This window comes from Rhinopithecus roxellana, chromosome 8 (genome assembly GCF_007565055.1).
Source record: "Rhinopithecus roxellana isolate Shanxi Qingling chromosome 8, ASM756505v1, whole genome shotgun sequence".
NCBI lineage: Eukaryota > Metazoa > Chordata > Mammalia > Primates > Cercopithecidae > Rhinopithecus > Rhinopithecus roxellana.
The window spans coordinates 16,839,875-16,860,653 of NC_044556.1; the positions used below are offsets into that span (position 1 = coordinate 16,839,875).

The window sequence follows — 20,779 nt, forward strand, 5'->3', positions numbered from 1 at the left end:
GTAGCTGGGACTACAGGCACCCGCCACCACGCCTGGCTAATTTTTTGTGTTTTTAGTAGAGACGGGGTTTCATTGTGTTATCAGGATGGTCTCGATCTCCTGACCTCGTGATCCGCCCGCCTCGGCCTCCCAAAGTGCTGGGATTACAGATGTGAGCCACCACGCCCGGCCTCCCTGATGACTCTTGAATAAACATCTCTTGACTCTGACAGGCCTTTGAAGCTGGAATTTTCCTGCAGCCTGACATCCAGGCAGAATGGATGATGTGACTCCACGTGAGTGGCCTCTGCTAGTGGCAAACCCTACACTTCCTATATTCAAAGGTTGCAGAGGGGCTGGACTCTGTGGCTCAGCCCTGTAATCCCATCACTTTGGGAAGCTGAGGTGGGAGAATCACTTGAGTCCAGGAGTTAGCGGCCAGCCTGGGGAACATAGGGAGACCCCAGTATCTATAGAAATTTTTTTTGTTTTCCAAGACAGAGTCTCGCTCTGTCACCCAGGCTGGAGTGCATTGGTGTGATCGCGGCTCACTGCAACCTCTGTCTCTGGGGTTCAACTGATTCTCCTGCCTCAGCCTCCTGAGTAGCTGGGACTGCAGGCACCCACCAGCAAGCCCGGCTAATTTCTTTTTCTTTTTTTTTTTTTTTTTTTTGAGAAGGAGTCTCGCTCTGTCGCCCAGGCTGGAGTGCAGTGGCACCATCTTGGCTTACTGCAAGCTCTACCTCCCAGGTTCACGCCGTTCTCCTGCCTCAGCCTCCCGAGTAGCTGGGACTACAGGCGCTTGCAACCACACCAGGCTTTTTTTTTTTTTTTTTTGTATTTTTAGTAAAGACGAGGTTTCACTGCGTTAGCCAGGATGGTCTCGATCTCCTGACCTCGTGATCCGCCCGTGATCCTCGGCCTCCCAAAGTGTTGGGATTACAGGCATGAGCCACCGTGCCTAGCCTAATTTCTTTCTCCCTTCCTCTCCTTCCTTCCTTCCTTCCTTCCTTCCTTTCTTCCTTCCTTCCTTCCCTCCCTCCCTCTCTCTCTCTCTTTCTTTCTTTCTCTTTCTTTCTACAGAGTCTCGCTCTGTCACCCAGGCTGGAGTGCAGTGGCATGATCTCTGCTCACTGCAAGAAGCTCCACCTCCCGGGTTCACGCCATCCTCCTGCCTCAGCTTCCCAAGAAGCTGGGACCACAGGCACCCGCCACCACGCCTGGCTAATTTTTTGTATTTTTAGTAGAGATGGGATTTCACCGTGTTAGTCAGGATGGTCTCGATCTCCTGACCTTGTGATCTACCCGCCTCGGCCTCCCAAAATGCTGGGATTACAGGCGTGAGCCACCGCACCTGGCCTCTTTCTTTTCTTTTCTTTTTGTATTTTTAGTAGAGACGATGTTTCACCTTGTTGGCCAGGCTGGTCTTGAACTCCTGACTTCAAGTGATCTGCCCACCTCAGCCTCCCAAAGTGTTGGGATTACAGATGTGAGCCACGGCACCCAGCCATGCCTAGCTAATTGTTATATTTTTAGTAGAGATGGGGTTTTGCCATGTTGGCCAGGCTGGTCTTGAACTCCTGGTCTCAAGCAATCCAACTGCCTTGGCCTCCCAAAGTGCTGGGATTACAGGCATGAGCCACTGCACCTGGCCTCTTTCTTTTCTTTTCTTTTCTTTTTGTATTTTTAGTAGAGACGATGTTTTACCTTGTTGGCCAGGCTGGTCTTGAACTCCTGACTTCAAGTGATCTGCCCACCTCAGCCTCCCAAAGTGTTGGGATTACAAATGTGAGCCACGGCACCCGGCCATGCCTAGCTAATTGTTATATTTTTAGTAGAGATGGGGTTTTGCCATGTTGGCCAGGCTGGTCTTGAACTCCTGGCCTCAAGCAATCCAACTGCCTTGGCCTCCCAAAGTGCTGGGATTACAGGAGTGAGCCACTGTGCCTTGCCTACTTTTCTTTTAAACAGATGGGGTCTTGCTCTGTTGCCCAGGCTGGATCGTAGTGGTTCAATCATTGCTGATCTTCCTGCCTCAGCCTCTCAAGTTGCTGGGACCACAGGTGTGCACCACCACGCCTGGCTAATTTTTGATTTTTTAGTAGAGATGGGGTCTCCCTCTGTTGCCTAGGCTGGTCTTGAACTCCTGGCCTCAGGTGATCCTCTTGCAAGACAACATCTTTGACAGCTACTGTCCACACCCTAGAACATACCAGAATGCTGACAGAGCTTGTGTTTGCGAGGCCTGTGGAATATATATATATATATATATGTATATATATATATTATATATATATTTTTTTGAGACAGCGTATGGCTCTGTTGCTCAGGCTGGAGTGCAATGGCGTGATCTCGGCTCACTCAACCTTCGCCTCCTGGGTTCAAGTGATTCTGCCTCAACCTCCCGAGTAACTGGGATTAATGGAATTACAGGCAAGGGCCACCACACCTGGCTAATTTTGTATTTTTAGTAGAGACGGGGTTTCACCATGTTGGCCAGGCTGGTCTCGAACTCCTGACCTCAAGTGATCCACCTGCCTCGGCCTCCCAAAGTACTGGGATACAGGCATGAGCTGCCACACCTGGCTATGTATGGCTAATTTTTTTTTTTTTTTTTTTGCAACGGAGTCTCATTCTGTCGCCCAGGCTGGAGTGCAGGGGCATGATCTTGGCTCACTGCAACCTCCACCTCCGAGGTTCAAGCGATTCTCCTGCCTCAGCTTCCCAAGTAGCTGGGATTACAGGTCCCTTCCACCATGTCCAGCTCATTTTTGTATTTTTAGTAGAGACAGGATTTCACCATGTTGGCCAGGCTGGTCTTGAACTCCTGACCTCGTGATCCACCGGCTTTGGCCTCCCAAAGTGCTGGGGTTACAGGTGTGAGCCACCGTGGCCAGCCTAAGTTTTGTATTTTTAGTAGAGATGGGGTTTTGCCATGTTGGCCAGGCTGGTCTTGAACTCCTGACCTCAAGCAGTCCGACTGCCTTGGCCTACCACAGTGCTGGGATTACAGGAATGAGCCACTGTACCCTGCCAGCTTTTCTTTTAAACAGATGGGGTCTTGCTCTGTTGCCCAGGCTGGATTGCAGTTGGTTCAGTCACTGCTGATCCTCCCGCCTCAGCCTCCTAAGTAGCTGGGACTGCAGGTGTGAATCACCACGCCTGGCTCATTTTTAAATTTTTTCTAGAGTTGGGGGGGGGGGTCTACCTATGTTGCCCAGGCTGGTCTTGAACTCCTGGCCTCAGGTGATCCTCTCACAAGACAACATCTTTGACAGCTACTGTTCATACCCTAGCACATACCAGAATGCTGACAGAGCTTGTGTTTGTGAGGCCCGTGGAATTAATGGAGACATTTCTACCCTTTCGACTGGGGCCTTATGCCTATGACTTGGTGGGTAGGGGAGATCACCTCTGTTTATAAAGAAGGAAACTGAGTTTCCATGACTGTTCCTTAAGGCAGGTCTGCCCGGCTCCCGGAACACTCTGAAAGCCGCATGCCAAACCGGTATCAGGTGCATGGAGTCTGGAGGTTTTGGCTGCAGCCCCAGGACCAGCCTTGCCCTGCGCCTCACCTGATTCTGGCTGAGACAGGAAGATGCTTGGTAACTCAGCTCTCCTTCCAGGCAGTGCAGAGGAGGGGGGCGGTTTTCAGCTGGGCCTCCCAAGTTGGAACCTTATAGTTTGCAAGGTTCAAGTTTGAGGTATCAGGAGGAAGAGCAGGGACCAGCCTAGGGTGAGGTTGTTGAGGTGCCCAGGGTGCAACTTTTTATTTATTTTTATTATATTATTATTATGATTTTTTTTTTTTTTGAGACGGAGTCTCGCTCTATCCCCCAGGCTGGAGTGCAGTAGCGCGATCTCAGCTCACTGCAAGCTCCACCTTTCGGGTTCACGCCATTCTCCTGCCTCAGCTTCCCGAGTAGCTGGGACTACAGGCACCCACCACCACGTCCAGCTAATTTTTTGTATTTTTAGTAGAGACGGGGTTTCACTGTGGTCTTGATCTCCTGACCTCGTGATCCACCCGCCTCGACCTCCCAAAGTGCTGGGATTACAGGCGTGAGCCACCGCACCCGGCCTATTATATTATTTTTTGAGACGGAGTCTCGCTTTGTGCCCAGGCTGGAAAGCAGTGGCGCGATCTTGGCTCACTGCAACCTCTGCCTCCCGGGCTTAAGCGATTCTCCTGCCTCAGTCTCCCGAGTAGCTGGGATTACAGGCACCCACCACCACGCCCAGCTAATTTTTTTTTTTTGAGGGGGGACGGAGTCTTGCTCTGTAGCCCAGACTGGAGGGCAGTGGCATGATCTCAGCTCACTGCAGCCTCCACCTCCTGGGTCCCGGTTCAACCAATTCTCCTACCTCAGCCTCCCGAGTAGCTGGGATTACTGGCGTGCGTCACCATGCCCAGCTAATTTTTGTATTTTTAGTAGAGATAGGGTTTCACCAAGTTGGCCAGGCTGGTCTTGAACTCCTGACCTCATGATCCGCCCACTGTGGCCTCCCAAAGTGCTGGGATTACAGGCATGAGGCACTGCCCTGGCCTTGCTTTATTTTTGTGTGTGCGTAAGGGAGCATGGTGGCATGCCCCTGTAATCCCAGCTACTGGGTGGCTGAGGTAGAATTGTTTGTGCCCGGGAGTTCGAGACCAGCCTGGGCAACATAGCAAAACACCATCTCTACAAAAATTAAAAATACAAAAATTAACTGGATGTAGTGGTGCATGCCTGTAGTCCCAGCTACTCTGGATACTGAGTCAGGAGGATCACTTGAGCCCAGGAGTTTGAGGCTGCAATGAGCTATGATCACAACACTGTATTCCAGCCCGGGTGACAGAGCAAACCCCTCTCTTAAAAATAAATAAATAAATAAAAAGATGTTGAGATGAAAATCACATCAACATAGAATCAACCATTTAAAAGTATACAATTCAGGTCAGGCGCAGTGGCTCACGCCTGTAGCATTTTGAGGGGCCAAGGTGGGTGGATCACTTGAGGTCAGGAGTTTGAGACTAGCTGGCCAACATGGTGAAACCTCATCTCTACTAAAAATGTAAAAACTAGCCAGGCATGATGGCCCTTGCCTGTAGTCCCAGCTACTTGGGAGGTGGAGGCAGGAGAATTGCTTGAAACCGTGAGGCGGAGGTTGCAGTGAGCCAAGATCGTGCCACTGCACTCCAGCCTGGGCGACAGAGTGAGACTCTGTCTAGAAAACAAACAAACAAACAATGTAAAAACTATCCGGGCATGGTGGCCCTTGCCTGTAGTCCCAACTATTTGGGAGGCTGAGGCAGGAGAATCGCTTGAACCCGGGAGATTGAGGTTGCAATGAGCCGAGATTGGGTCATTGCACTGCAGCCTGGGCCACAAGAGCAAAACTCCATCTCAAAAAAATTTTTTAAAGGCCAGGAACAGTGGCTCACACCTGTAATCCCAGCACTTTGGGAGGCCGAGGCAGGGGATCACCTGAGGTCAGTTCGAGATCAGTCTGGCCAACATGGTGAAACCCGTCTCTACTAAAAATACAAAAATTAGCCAGCCATGGTGGCGGGTGCCTGTAATCCCAGCTACTCGGGAGGCTGAGGCAGGAGAATCACTTGAACCTGGGAGATGGAGGTTGCAGTGAGCCGAGATCGTGCCACTGCACTCCCGCCTGGGAGACAGAGCAAGACTCCATCTCAAACCAAAACCAAACAAAAACAACTGGTGGAGCACACGTCCCAGACTGGGGACTACAAGGGGCATGGCCTGGCGCTCACTCTTGCCCTTCCCTCCCCCAACCCAAGTCCCACCCATGGGCCTGGGCTTGGCCAGGCGGCACAATTGAATATTGAGTAACACGCAGATAGTGAACATCAGAGTTTATTTGTGGGTTGTGCAAGACAGGAGACCTTTGGAGACCCCTCTGTTATTTCCTTGAGCCCCAGGAACTACCCATGTCTACACCCCAAGCAGCAGCAGCAGCATGAGAACGATTAACACGCATTGAGGACCTATTGTGTGGGGGTCCCTGGAATGCCTCACATGAAGTCATGTGTCTTGTCTGAGCCCTTGGAGACAGGGCCACTTCTTGTCCCCATATTACAGATGAGGAAACTGAGGCACAAAGCGGCTAAGCCCTTAGCCATGAGTCCACAGCCAGGAACCTGGGTCCAGCCCTCCAGCCGTGCCTCTGGCCCTGGGCTGCTCCAAGCTTGGCACACATGGGTTTGAAATGTTCACAGCCCAAGGGGGCGCAGCGGATTTTGCAGAGTCTGAGATTTGCACATCAGCAGCCTGGAGATTACAGGGTTCAGGTGAGGATCCTGGCTCTGGTGCTCAGTCCTGGCCGTGGGCCCCCAGGTGAGTCACTGCCTCTCTTGGGGCCTCGGTTTCCTCATCTGTAAAATGGATGGAGACACTTAGAGAATCACTGCCTAAGCCCCCTGCTCCCCTTCTGCCAATAACAGAATCTCATCCATCTGGATAGCCGCATTTCCCAGCCTCCCCTGCAGCAAGGTGTGGCCATTTCGCTCTGTTCTGGCCAGTGGGATATAAAATGAAGGGTTTCAAGGCTTCCTGGGGAGACTTCCAGGAGACACCCAGCCAGCACTGGCCTCTGACTTTCCCTCAGAACGAGGAGGTAAAGGCTGGAGCTCTGGCAACTATTTTGTGCCAGGAGGCAACCTTGAGGACAAAAGCTAAATATGCAATAAAATGAGAGAAAAATCAAGTCCTACTGCTACTGCAGCTGAACCTGAACCTATCTGTATGGTATCCTTTTCTTACACCAGGTCTCTATTCCTTATCCCTGGGCTCACACCAGTGTAGAGTCCTTCCCTGTGCTCCCTGGTCTATGGCCTAGCATTCGACGCATCTCATGGGTAACCCCATCCCAGTGCCCCAGGCCGGACAGTGTCCGGTGCATTCGGGTTGCAGGCAGGCTGCTCTCCCAGCCTCCCCCCAGGGCTGCAGGTGCTGTGGCAGTGGCCATGGACACAAAGGGGTCCCCAGGCTCTGGACAGATTGAATAGGGGGTCCGACGATGGATACCCTGCTGAGGCTGAGCTCTGGGGCTGGCCTTGGAGACTTCAGCAGGGCGGGTGAGGTCATCTTCAAAGGATGGCGGGGACAACTCATGGAGCCCACGGCGGGTGGCCCGAGCAGCCCGGAGGAGAGTATGGGTCAGCACAGCCACCAGAACCAGGGCGCCAGAGCCGAGGATGGAAGCAGCTGCTGCGCCTGTCTCGATCTCGAAAAGTAGCAAGGCATAGATGGACAGTGCTGTGGAAGGAAATGACTCTCATTTATTCAGTCAACAAGCATTTGCCCTCCAAGCCCTCGGGGAGTTCGTGCACACAGGGAGAAATCATGAAAAGTCCTGCCACGTGACTGGAACATAGAATAGGCATCTAATTCTCCCACATCCCACACGTGCTTCATCATCACATCCATTTTACAGAGAAGAAAGCTGGGGCCCACAGGTTAGGAGACTCTTCAAAGCCATACAGCCAGGAAGTGACAGAGGTGGGATTTTAACCCAGGCTGGTCGGCTCCAGAGTCTGTGCTCTGAAGCACAGGTCTGCCTCCGAAGAAGACAACAGAAAGAGACTCATTTCAGCAGCTGTGGGCAGGGGCTTTCCTGAGGAGGAGCTATTTGAGCTGAGACCCTGGGGGAAGAAGTAGCAGCTTCTGGGAGAGCTGAGGAGGATGACGGCTGCAGGGACATAGCAAGTGCAGAGGTCCTGAGGTGGAAACGCCCTAGTGTCTGAGGCTCAGAAGAAAGCAAAACAGGTTCTGGCCGGGCTCAGTGGCTCACGCCTGTAATCCTAACATTTTGGGAGGCTGAGGCGGGTGGATCACTTGAGGTCAGGAGTTCGAGACCAGCCTGGGCAGCATGGTGAAATTCTGTCTCTACAAAAAAATACAAAACTTAGTTGGGCACCGTGGCAGGTGCCTGTAATCCCAGCTCCTCGGGAGGCTGAAGCAGGAGAATTGCTTGAGCCTGGGAGATGGAGGCTGCAGTGAGCCGAGATCGTGCCACTGCACTCCAGTCTGGGCCACAGAGTGAGATTCAGTCTCAACAACAACAACAACAACAACAAAAGAAAAATAGGTTGTGTAACTGCAGGAGAGAGATGGGGGAGAGATGGAGGAGTTAAGGAAGGAGTGGATGTTGGGGACCAGATGGGGATGGAGGCTTCTTCTTCTTCTTCCTCTTCTTCCCTTCCTCCTCTTCCTCCTCCTCCTCCTCCTCCATCTTCTTCTTCCTCTTCCTCCTCCTCCTCCATCTTCTTCTTCCTCTTCCTCCTCCTCCTCCATCTTCTTCTCCTCCTTCTTGTCCTTCTTCCTTCTTCTTCCTTCTTGTTCTTGTTCTTCTTCCTTCTTCCTTCTTCTTCTTCTTCTTTTTTTTTTTTTTTTTGTATTTTTTAGTAGAGATGGAGTTTCACCATGTTAGCCAGGATGGTCTCGATCTCCTGACCTCAAGTGATCCACCCGCCTGGGCCTCCCAAAGTGCTGGGATTACAGGCGTGAGCGACCGCGCCCGGTCCTCTTCTTTCTTCTCCTTCTTTTTTTTTTTCTTGAGATAGGGTCTTGTTCTGTCCAACCCCAGGTTGGAAGGCGTGGCTTGGCTACGACTCACTGCCACCTCAACCTCCCCAGGCTCAGGTGAGTCTCCCACCTCAGCCTCCTGAGTAGGTGGGACTACAGGTACATGCCACCATGCCTGGCTAATTTTTGTTTTATGTTGTTTTGTTTTTGTTTCTTGTTTTTTTTTTTTTTTTTTTTTTTTTGAGACGGAGTCTGGCTCTGTCGCCCAGGCTGGAGTGCGGTGGCCGGATCTCAGCTCACTGCAAGCTCCGCCTCCCGGGTTCACGCCATTCTCCTGCCTCAGCCTCCCGAGTAGCTGGGACTACAGGCGCCCGCCACCTCGCCTGGCTAGTTTTTTTTTTTGTATTTTTAGTAGAGACGGGGTTTCACCGTGTTCGCCAGGATGGTCTCGATCTCCTGACCTCGTGATCCGCCCGTCTCGGCCTCCCAAAGTGCTAGGATTACGGGCTTGAGCCACCGCGCCCGGCCTTTTTTTTTTTTTGAGACAGAATCTTGCTCTGTCACCCAGGCTGGAGTGCAGTGGTGTGACCTCTGCTCACTGCAACCTCCGCTTCCCGGATTCAAGTGATTCTCCTGCCTCAGCCTCCCAAGTAGCTGGGATTACAGGCGCCTGCCACCACACTCGGCTAATTGTTGTATTTTTAGTAGAGACAGGGTTTCACCATGTTGGCCAGGCTGGTCTCAAACCCCTGATCTCAGGTGATCTGCCTGCCTCAGCCTTCCAAAGTGCTGGGATTACAGGCATGAGTCATGGTGCCCAGCCTAATTTTTGTATTTTTAGTAGAGACAGGGTTTCGCCTTGTTGCCCAGGCTGGTCTCCAATTCCTGAGCTCAAATGATCCTCTCACCTTGGTCTCCCAAGAGGGCTGGGATTACAGGTGTGAGCCACGGTGCCCCACCGTGTTTTCTTCTAAGAGCAATGAGTAGGGAGATTTTGGAGCTGGAGAGGAATGGGACCTGCTCTCTCTCTCTCTTTTTTTGAGACAGAGTTCCGCTCTTGTTGCCCAGGCTGCAGTGCAGTGGCGCAATCTCAGCTCACTGCAACCTCTGTCTCTCGGGTTCAAGCAATTCTTCTGCCTCAGCCTCTCCAGTAACTGGGATTACAGGCATGCACCACAATGCCTGGCTAATTTTGTATTTTTAGTAGAGACAGGGGTTTCACCATGTTGGTCAGGCTGGTCTCCAATTCCTGACCTCAGGTGATCCACCTGCCTCGGCCTCCCAAAGTGCTGGGATTACAGGCATGAGTCACTGTGCCCAGCCACCTGCTCTATCTCTTAGGAAGCCTCCCTAGCCAGGCGCGGTGGCTCACGCCTGTAATCCCAGCACTTTGGGAGGCCGAGGTGGGCGGATCATGAGGTCAGGAGATTGAGACCATCCTGGCTAACACGGTGAAACCCCATCTCTACTAAAAATACAAAAAAATTAGCCGGGCATGATGGGGGGTGCCTGTAGTCCCAGCTACTCAGAAGGCTGATGCAGGAGAATGGTGTGAACTCAGGAGGCGGAGCTTGCAGTGAGCCGAGATCATGCCATTGCACTCCAGCCTGGGTGACAGAGCGAGACTCTGTCTCAAAAAAAAAAAAAAAAAAAAGCCTCTCTGTTGGTGGAATACCCATATGAGGGAATATGATGCAGCATGTAAGGAATGAGGCACCCTTCCATTCTACAATGTGAATGAAACAGGAAAACATGATGCTGAGTGAGAGAAGCCAGATGCAAATAGCCACAGAGTGTGAGGTGTCATTGATCTGAAATGTACAGAACAGGCAAATCCCGGCTGAGCGCAGTGGCTCATGCTTGTAATCCCAGCACTTTAGGAGGCTGAGGTGGATGGATCACCTGAAGTCACGTGTTGGAGAACAACCTGGCCAACATGGTGAAACCTGGTCTCTACTAAAAATACAAAAATTAGCTGGGCATGGTGGCGCGTGCCTGTAATCCCAGCTACTTGGGAGACTGAGGCAGGAGAATCGCTTGAATCTGGCAGTTGGAGGTTGCAGTGAGCTGAGATCGTGCTGCTGCACTGCACCCTGGGCGACAAAGCAAGACGCTGTCTCGAGAAAAAAGAAAAAAAAAAGAACAAGCAAATCCATAGACAGACAGTAGATTAGCGGCTGCCAGGGATGAAGAAGGGGGAATGGGGAGTGATTGCTAATGGGGACAGGGTTTCCTGTTGGGTGATTAAAATATTCTGGAACCAGATAGTAGCGATAGTTGCCTAAGACTATGAATGTGCTAAATCCCACTGAATTGTACACTTCAAAGTGGTTAAAAGCTGGGCGAGGTGGTTCACACCTGTAATCCCAGCACTTTTGGAAGCTGAGGTGAGAGGTTGCTTGAGGCCAGGAGTTCGACACCAGCTCAGGCAACATAGGTAGACCAGTCTCTACAAAAAATAAGAAACTATCCAGGAATGGCAGTGCTTGCCTATAGTTCCAGCTAGTTGCGGGGCTGAGGCAGAAGAATTGCTTGAGCCCAGGACATGGAGGCTGCAGTGAGCTATGATCACACCACTGCACTCCAGCCTAGGTGACAGAGCGAGACCCTGCCTCAAAAAATAGAAATAAAATACACTGGTTAAAATGCTAATTTTTTTTTTTTTTATTTTTGAGACGGAGTCTCACTCTGTTGCCCAGGCTGGAGTGCAGTGGCGCAATCGCAGCTCACTGCAAGCTCCGGCTCCCAGGTTCACGCCATTCTCCTACCTCAGCCTCCCGAGTAGCTGGGACTACAGGTGCCCGCCATCACATCCGGCAAATTTTTGTATTTTTAGTAGAGACGGGGTTTCACCTTGTTAGCCAGGATGGTCTCAATCTCCTGACCTCATGCTCCGCCTGCCTCGGCTTCCCAAAATGCTGGGATTACAAGTGTCAGCCACCGCGCCTGGCCTAAAGTGGTAATGTTTTTGTTATGTGTACTTTGCCACAATGAAACTGCAACTTAACTGGGTATGGTGGTGCACACCTGTAGTTCCAGCTTCTTGGATTGGGAGACTGAGGCAGGAGGATTGCTTGAGCCAGGAGTTCAAGTCCAGCCTGGGCTACATGGCAAGACCCTGTCTCTAAACAAACAAAACCAGAAACACCCCCAGCAACTCAGCTTTCAGGGTCCTGTATCTCTGTCTGTTTCTGCCTGGGGTGGGGGTGAGGGTCAGGGTACGGGAGCCAGCCTCTGCTGCCTACTCTCTGGTGCCCACAGTTTGCCACGCCCCAGGCTTGGGGGACATTGAGAGAGTCACAGCCTCTCTCTGGCCTCAGTTAGCCAATGTGAATAAGAAGGGACCTTGAGGGACCAGGTGTGGTGGCTCATGCCAGTAACCCCAGCACTTTGGGAGGCTGAGGTGGGTGGATCACTTGAGGTCAGGAGTTTGGGACCAGCCTGGCCAACATGATGAAACCCCGTCTCTGCTAAAAATACAAAAATTAGCTGGGCGTGATGGTGGACTCCTGTAGTCCTGGGTACTTGGGAGGCTGAGGTAGGAGAATGGCTTGAACCTGGGAGGTGGTGGTTGCAGTGAGCTGGGATCACTCCACTGGGTTCCAGCCTGGGCAACACAGCAAGACTCCCTCTCAGAGAGAAAACAAAAACAAAAACAAAAACAAATAAAGGAAGGGACTTTGAGGACCTGAGCTAGCTAGCCCTCCATCAGCCTCTCCAGCATACAGTTGGCACCATTCTTAGTGGTGGTGCATCGTAGGTCGTTTAGCAGCTTTTACCCACTAGACGTCAGTAGCATCCCACCCTCAACTCTGTGGGGACCACCAAAAATGTCTCTAGGCAGTGACAAAAGTCCTCTGAGGCCAGAATCAGTCTCAGTGGCGAATCCCTGGTCTGGTCCCTATCTCTACACTGTGGAGTGGATTTGGGATCACTGACCCCCTTTGGCATCAATTATGTCCTCATTGGGCCAATCGGCCAATCAGAGCATTAATTGCTTCCCCTGATGTTAGTGATTGGTGTAGGAATATTACATGGCCCAAGCTCAGCCTATCAGAGTCAGTCCTGAGACTTTAGCCTGGGCTATTGGGACAGATACATTTTCCTGCAGTGTCTCGGGTATTGGTAGGAGAGGGGCCCAGAACACAAGGGGGACCTTTTTTTTTGGCACTTTCCAGGCTGTTTATACGCGTTCTCTGGCTCTGTACTATTGCTTTGGAAGATAACACACTGCATGATGTCCGACATATGAAAGCAAGGCCAAGGACTTCTTTTTTTTTTTTGCTGGAAACATTTTGAAAGGGATTTTGTAATTATTCTTTTAGTTCTAGCTAGCAATGAATGGATGATTGGTTGGATGTGCTTAGGAATTCTTGCTGAATGAGGTCACCTAGCCTCAAAAACAATCTAAATGGGAGGTGAATGAATTCTCAATTTTACGCTTAGTGAGGCTGACATAATGTTACCTTTTTTTTTTTCTTTTGTAATTGTTCTTGTATTTTAGAATGAGGAGATCTTATTCCCTAGGTCTTTAATATTTCTGTTGGCCTGTGCAAAGACTCATGGCTCCAGGCATCGTGTCAAAAGTGCTTACAGAGAGAGTCAACTGTCTCAGAGAGAAGCCCACTCAGGGAACAGCAGATGAAGAGGTGAAGTGACAAGCATTTCTGTTTCTTTGTTCTTTTATTATCATTGTCATTTTTGAGACGGAGTCTCGCTCCGTCACCCAGGCTGTGCAGTGGCACGATCTCAGCTCACTGCAACCTCCCCCTCATGGGTTCAAGCGATTCTCCTGCCTTCAGCCTCCTGAGTAGCTGTGACTACAGGCACGAACCACCATGCCTGGCTAATTTCTTTCTTTTCTTTTTTCTTTTTTTTTTTTTTTGAGACGGAGTCTCGCTCTATTGCCCAGGCAGGAGTGCAGTGGCGCGATCTCGGCTCACTGCAACATCCACCTCCCAGATTCAAACAATTCTCCTGCCCCAGCCTCTGGAGTAGCTGGGATTACAGGGATGTGCCACAATGGTTGGCTAATTTTTGTATTTTTAGTAGAGATGGGGTTTTACCATGTTGCCCAAGCTGATCTCAAACTCCTGATCTCAAGTGATCCACCCGCCTCGGCCTCCCAAAGTGCTGGAATTACAGGTGCGAGCCATCACACCCGGCTGAGAGGCATTTCTGATAACCTAATTTGAGTACCTGGATCCAGCCGCACCTGAGGCCAACTTCTCTGATAATTTCAGATGCACAAGTCATTCATCCCTTCTCCTTTTTTTAAAAAAAAAACTACCTCTGGAGCATTTCATTAAGTGAAACAACAAAAGTTATGTGGCGTTCCGTGCACTTTGTATATATAAATTCCCACAGTGAATCTTAGGCTCACATCTCCTTAAAAATATTTTAAATATGTCTTTTTATTTATTTATTTTTTGAGATGAAGTTTCACTCTGTCGCCCAGGCTGGAGGGCAGTTTGCGCGATCTCAGCTCACTGAAACCTCCGCCTCTCAGGTTCAAGCGATTCTTCCATCTCAGCCTCCCGAATAGCTGGGATTACAGGCACCTGCCACCAGGTCTAGCTAATTTTTTTTGAATTTTTAATAGAGGGGGGATTTCAGCATGTTGGCCAGGATAGTCTGAAACTCCTATCCTCAAGTGATTCACCCACTTCAGCCTCCTAAAGTGCTGGGATTATAGGCATGAGCCACTGTGCCCAGCCTAAATATCTTTTCAAACTTCTATTTTTCTATGGTGGGACTATAAAAAAAAAAAAAAAAAAAAAAAAACAGTAATAGCAAATCCTGTTTCTCATTCAGTGGGATATTTTTTCTTCCTGTAAATCAGATTGTTTACAGGGCTGGCAGGGACTTATATATGATTCAGCGTTGAGTCCCCAGCATCATCAACACATTTGTTTCAAGATTAAAACAAATACAAGGCATTAGGAGTCTCTTGAAAGACACTTAATGATTTGGTTCCTTTACCAGCCCGGATGGATGAAGAAAGTTGATTGAAGAAAAGTTATTATAAATCAGGAAGGAAGGACAGTGTGGCACGTTCTGGCATCTGGGGTATCCTTTTTTTTTTTTTTTTTTTTTAATTTTCTCAAGCCATTTTTGAGCTGGAGATTGATATTTGTAACCAAAACAGCTTTCACTCATTCCAACCTGTAAAATGCTATTTTTTTTTTTTTTTTTTTTTGAGACAGAGTTTTGTCCTTGTTGCCCAGGCTGGAGTGCAGTGGCGTGATCTTGGCTCACTGCAACCTCTGCCTCCAGCGTTCAAGTGATTCCTCTGCCTCAGCCTCCTGAGTAGCTGAGAATACACGCGCCCACCACCATGCCTGGCTAATTTTTTTGTATTTTTAGTACAGATGGGGTTTCACCATGTTGGCCAGGCTGGTCTCGAACTTCTGACCTCAAGTGATCCACTGGCCTCAGCCCTCCAGAGTGCTGGGATTATAGGCGTGAGCCACTGCGCCTGGCCAAAATGCTATCTTTAGACACCACCCAGGCCATGAAAATTTTTATTCAAACAAATGTATAAAACTGAAGAATCAGAAGTGTTCTAATGACAACTAGCATTTGTGGAGTCCCTACTGGAGTCAGATGCCATCCACGGGCTTTTTTTTTTTTAATGAGACAGGGTCTTGCTGTATCACCCAGGCTGGAGTGCGATGCAGTGGTGCAATCATGGCTCACTGCAGCCTCAACCTTCTGGGCTTAGGTGATCCTCCCACCTTAGCCTCCTGAGTAGCTGGGACTGCAGGTGTGTACCACCACACCAAGCCTAAGTCTCCCAAATTGCTGGGATACCGATGTGAGCCACTATGCCTGGTCCTATGGGCTTTCATGAGGATTAAATCTCAGAATCTCCTCAAGTGGTTCTGTGAGGTAGAGACAGTTATTCCCATTGTACTGACAAGGAAATCAAGGCACGGAGAGAATTTGCCCAAGGCACCAAAGCAAGGAAGTGTCAGAGCCTGGAGCTGAACTCAAGGAGACTGTCTGCGGAGTTGATCCCAGTTAGGGGACCATTGCTGCTCTCTACCCAACCCAGGATCCTATGCCCCACATTCTATTTCAGCACACACCTGCTAAGTAGACAGAGATCCCACAGCAGAAAAGGCCAAGGGCCACGTGTCTGAGGAGGCGGCAGTCATAGAGAAACCAGTCAGACCTGGAATGAAGGGAAGCAGGAAGATAAAGGGTTCAGGAAGTGGAGCTGGTAGGGGGAGGTCAGTGAGGACAGGGAGGGAGAGCAGCTTAAATGAGACAAGGACCCAGCTTTCAGGGACCCAAAATCTATGTGAGTACCTAACCATCATCCATCTACTCACCCACCCATTTATATCCATTTACTTATCCACTCTCCATCTATCCATCCATTCATCCATCAACTCATCCATCCATCAGCCCATCCATCCATCTATCCACCCATTTATCCACCCATTCATCCATCTGTCCACTCATCCATCCATCCACCCATCCATCCATCTGCCCATTCACCCATCCATCCACTTACCCATCCATCCATCCATCCATCCATCCATCCATCCATCCATCCATCCATCCATCCATCCATCCATCCTTCTGTTCACCCATCCACCCACTTATCCATCCCTCCATCCACTTATCCATCCATCTGTCCATCTATCCATCCATCCATTTATCCATCCATCAACCCAGTCATCCATCCACTCATTCATTCATCCATCCATCCATTTATCAATTCATTCATCCATCCACTTATCTATCCATCAGCCCCATCCATTCATCCATCCATACAATCATTTCGATATCCACCATCCACCTATCTGATATCTATCCATTTATCTATGCTCCATCCATCCACCCATCCATTTTTCCAAGTCAGTGTCCACCATCCATTTACCATCCATATTCATTGATTATTCGACCAGCACTCATATACAGCCTTTCATTCATTTAACCATGTGCTATTAACCCATCCATCCATTCATTTAAACACCCTCCGCTATCCTATCTATCCATTCCTCACCCACCCATCCACTGGTCATCCATCTCCCATTCCTATCCATCCACCCCTCATCCATCCATCCATCCATCCAATCATCCATCCCTCCCTCCCTCCCTCCCTCCCTCCTTCCTTCCATCCATCCACCATCTATTCTCTTTCCCCTATAATCCATCTATATACATGAGTCCAGTCAAACACCCAACACTCAGGAAGAAGCTACTATGTGCAGATACTTGCTACACACCTGGCTTCCATTATTTTACAGACCACAAGCTTCTTTGAGAGATGAGGAAACTGAGTTTCACGTGCTGTTATTGATGGTACAAACAGCGGCCCCAAGAGGTGAGACTGATTTAGGAGGAAATGGAGGCTCTGAGAGCTTCCATCCTCACTCAGCTCCCACCAGTATAATGAAAGTGGATGCCTTCCCTTCCTGCCACCTTCCCTCCTATCCCCTTTTCAGCACAGAGGCTAGAGGTGGTCATTAAAAACCTAAATCAGATCACCTTCCTCCTCACTCACAACCCTCCTATGCAGGAGAAATCCCAAAGTCCTATGCCCTCTCTATCCCATCTCTCTCTTTTCTTTCCTTCTCAGCACTCATTACCATCTGCTATTATTGTTATTAGAGATGGGGTCGCACTATGTTGCCCAAACTAGAGCGCAGTGGTTATTCATAAGCATGATCATGGCTCACTGCAGCCTCAACCTCCTGGGCTCAAGAGATCCTCTTGCCTCAGCCTCTCAAGTATATGGAACTACAGGCATGCACCACCACACCTAGCTAATTATTATTTTTTTCTTTTTGTACAGGCAAGGTCTTGCTATATTACCCAGGCTGGTCTCAAATTCCTGGCCTCCCAGCACTTTGGGAGGCCAAGGTGGGTGGATCACTTGAGGTTAGGAGTTCGAGACCAGCCTGGCCAACATGGTGAAACCCCACCTCTACTAAAAATACAAAAATTAGCTGGCTGTGGTGGTGCGCACCTGTAATTCCAGCTACTCGAGAAGCTGAGGTGGGAGAATCGCTTGAACCCGAGAGGTGGAGGCTGCAGTGAACCAAGATACCGCCACTGCACTCCAGCCTGGGTGACAGAGCAAGACTCTGTCTCAAAAAAACAAAAACAAAAACAAAAACAAAAAAAAACCTCCTGGCCTCAAATGATCCTCCTGCCTCTGCCTCCCCTACAGTGCTGGGATTGCAGCTGTGAACGATCACGCCTGGCCCTTGTTATGTTTCCTTATTTTCTGTGACTCCATGAGAGCAGGTCTGGGTCCACTTGGTCCCTGCTGTGTCTCTGATGCCCCGAGCCAGACCCACCCCCCTGCAGGCAAGCACCCAACACTTGTTTGCTGACCCATAGGACCCATGCATTTCATTGTCCCTTGGGTGGAAGGTGTGTGGTCTAAAGAGGATCTACCCCAGTGGTGGAAGTTCTTATCTGCTCAATTTCACAGAATTCTGGTTTAGAATTTGGGCTCCTCTCCTCTGACATTCTGGAGGGAAACACTACCACGTGGACAGTGGGGTCCTCAGCTCAAGGAGGGTTCCTCCTTCCACAACCACTGCCCCGATAGAGGTCCCTCAATGACCACATCCCTGAGTTCAGGTCCCTGAGGAAGGAACTCAATTTCAGGCCAGGATACAGGCTCTGGCTGGCTCTACCCAGAACCAAGTTCAAGTCCAGTACTCTCCCGCCCCCCACCCACTTTCAAGCCAGACAGCCTTAGAGTTCAGCCTCCCCTGTTTGAGATCCAGGCAAGCTGATCCTGGACCCTCTTTGGGCCTCAGTTTCCTCATCTGCAAAACGGGAGACACAGCAGTGGTTGCACCTGCCGCAAAATTTAACAAATATAGAATGGAGGGAGGGAGGGAGGAAGAGAGGAAGGGAGGGAGGAAGAGAGGAAGGGAGGGAGGCAGAGATGCACGGAGTGGTAGAGAGAGGGAAGTGGGGAGGGAAGCTGTCCCCCCAGCCTGAGGCCAAAAGAGGGAAAGAGGCTCATCCAGGTTCACCCAGCCCCCAGCCGGGCCTCGGGGCGGTGAGGCCGGTCCGCCTACCTCCTGGGGCCAGGACCCCGCGCCAGCTCGGCGCCCAAGTGGCCACAGAGCGCAGCGAGCAGCAGGCAGGTGAACCCCAGCACCAGCACCAGCGCGGCAAGCGCGGCGGCCAGCGGCAGTAGCGCCCCGGCCGCGTCTTCGGGCAGCCCGGGGCCGGCGCCCAGCTCTTGGCCCAGCCCGTCCTCGCGCAGCCCCCGCAGCTCAGCGCGGCCCGCCTGCAGCTGGAACAGCAGCTGCGCGCCCAGCACCGTCAGCACAGCCGCCGCGATGCCCAACAAGGTCATTGCGGCCAGCACCCGGCCGCCGTAAGAGCGAGACATGGCGAGGGTTCCCGCTGGCCGGGGGAACAGTTGAGGAATCGAAGTGGTTTTAGGGGGCAGGGGAGTTGCGGGGAGTCCGAGGGTCCCCAGGGGGTCCCTGAGGGGGCGGGGCCGCAGGGAGTGTCTGAAAGTTCGGGGGCTGGGCTGGGGGTCGCCAGATGGACGGGGGCTCCCGGGTGCTGGTCGCAGCGGGGACGCCGAATCTCAGCGAAAACTTGGGACAAAGTCTTTTCTCCTCCCTCCCGGGGCCCCGCGGGCGCCCCCTCTTGGTCCGCTGGGCCTGGCGGGGCGGGGCCTGGCACAGGACACAGGGCGGGGAGGCCCCACGAGGGACTGGATCGCGGGAACCCCACAGCTCTCTAAGTTCAGTAAAGGGCACCACCTTGCCCCCTGCCGCCCTAAGCATCGATTTTATTGTTGTTTAAAACAATAAAAAGGAGGCCTGGCGCGGTGGTTCTCGCCTGTAATCCCAGCACCTTGGGAGGCCAAGGCGGGCCGATCACAAGGTCAAGAGTTCCAGACCAGCCTGGCCAATATGGTGAAACCCGGTCTCTACTAAAAATACAAAAATTAGCCGGGTGTGGTGGCCGCAGCCTGTAATCCCAGCTACTTGGGAGGCTGAGGCAGGAGAATTGCTTGAACCCAGGAGGCGGAGGTTGCAATGAGCTGAGATCATGCCATAAATAAATAAATAAACAAACAAATAAATAAATATTTTTAAAAAAATAAATACATAAATAAAAAAGAGAAATGAAGCCGGGCGCGGTGGCTCTCGCCTGCAATCCCAGCACTTTAGGAGTCCGAGGCGGGTGGATCACTTGAGGTCAGGAGTTCAAGACCAGCCTGGCCAACATGGTGAAAAAAAAAATTAGCTGGCCATGGTGGTACATCCCTGTAATCCTAGCTACTTGGGAGGCTGAGGTGGGAGGAATTTTTGAATCAGGGAGGTAGAGGTTGCAATGAGCCGACATTGCACCACTGCACACTCCAGCCTGGCTGACAGAGTGAGACTCTATCTAAAAAAAAAAGAGAGAGAGAGAGAGAGAGAGAGAGAAAGGGCTGGGTGAGGTGGTTCACGCCTGTAATCCCAGCACTTTGGGAGGCTGAGGCAGGAGGATGGCTTGAGCCCAGGAGTTTGAGACCAGCCTGGACAACATAGCCAGACCTCATCTCTACAAAAAATAAGGAAGTTAGCCTGGTGTGGTGGCACAGGCCTGTGGACCCAGCTACTTTAGGGACTGAGACAGGAGGATCGCTTGAGCCCAGGAGGTCGAGGCTGCAGTGAGCTGAGATCACGTCACTGCACTCCAGCCTGAGCGACAGAGTGAGGCTGTGTCTCAAAAAAGAAATAACAAAATTTAAAAATTCACTTTTCATTTTATCTCAACCCAGGAACTCTGTCATTGGCTGAGATTTCCCCTCTACTTACCTCCTTCAAGGCTTTGGGTAAATGTTGCTTCCTCCAGGAGGCTAGGGAGAATCCTGGATCCCTTCCCCAACTGGTCCCCCTGTTATTCCCACAGCACTTTTTAAAAATCGAAATGAAACTTACATAACATAAAATTAACCATTTTATTCAGTGGCATTTAGTGTTGTACAACCATTACCTCTGTCTAGCTCCAGAAGATTTTCATCCCCCCAAAAGGAGACCCCGTCCCTATTAGAAGTCACTCCCCATTCCCCCTCCTCAAGCGGCTGACAACCGTTAATCTACTTCCTGTTTCTGTGGATTTGCCTATTCTGGACATTTCATATCAATGGAATCATACAAGAGGTGGCATTCTGGCTTCTGTCACTCTGCATCATATATTCAAGGTTCATCCAGGTTGTAGCATGGATCAGTGCCTCATTCCTTTTTATGGCTGTGTAATATTCCATAATATGTCTGGAA

At 50.7% G+C, this 20,779-nt stretch overlaps 1 protein-coding gene across 2 annotated transcripts; it reads right to left on the reverse strand.

The window, feature by feature from the left end:
- Positions 1-5,977: 5,977 nt before the first annotated feature.
- On the reverse strand, positions 5,978-19,088 carry TMEM221 (transmembrane protein 221). 2 transcript variants are annotated; one of them, XM_030937176.1, is made up of 4 exons: positions 18,569-19,088; positions 15,605-15,690; positions 7,014-7,244; positions 5,978-6,361 (listed from the first exon to the last, which is right to left on the reverse strand). In XM_030937176.1, the coding sequence occupies exons 1-4, from the start codon at positions 18,886-18,888 to the stop codon at positions 6,300-6,302; spliced, it is 699 nt and encodes a 232-aa protein (XP_030793036.1). In that variant the 5' UTR covers positions 18,889-19,088; the 3' UTR covers positions 5,978-6,299. The 2 variants fall into 2 exon arrangements, with proteins under 2 accessions (XP_030793036.1, XP_010359748.1); XM_010361446.2 differs by lacking the exon at positions 5,978-6,361 and having other exon boundaries at positions 6,778-7,244.
- Positions 19,089-20,779: the final 1,691 nt, after the last annotated feature.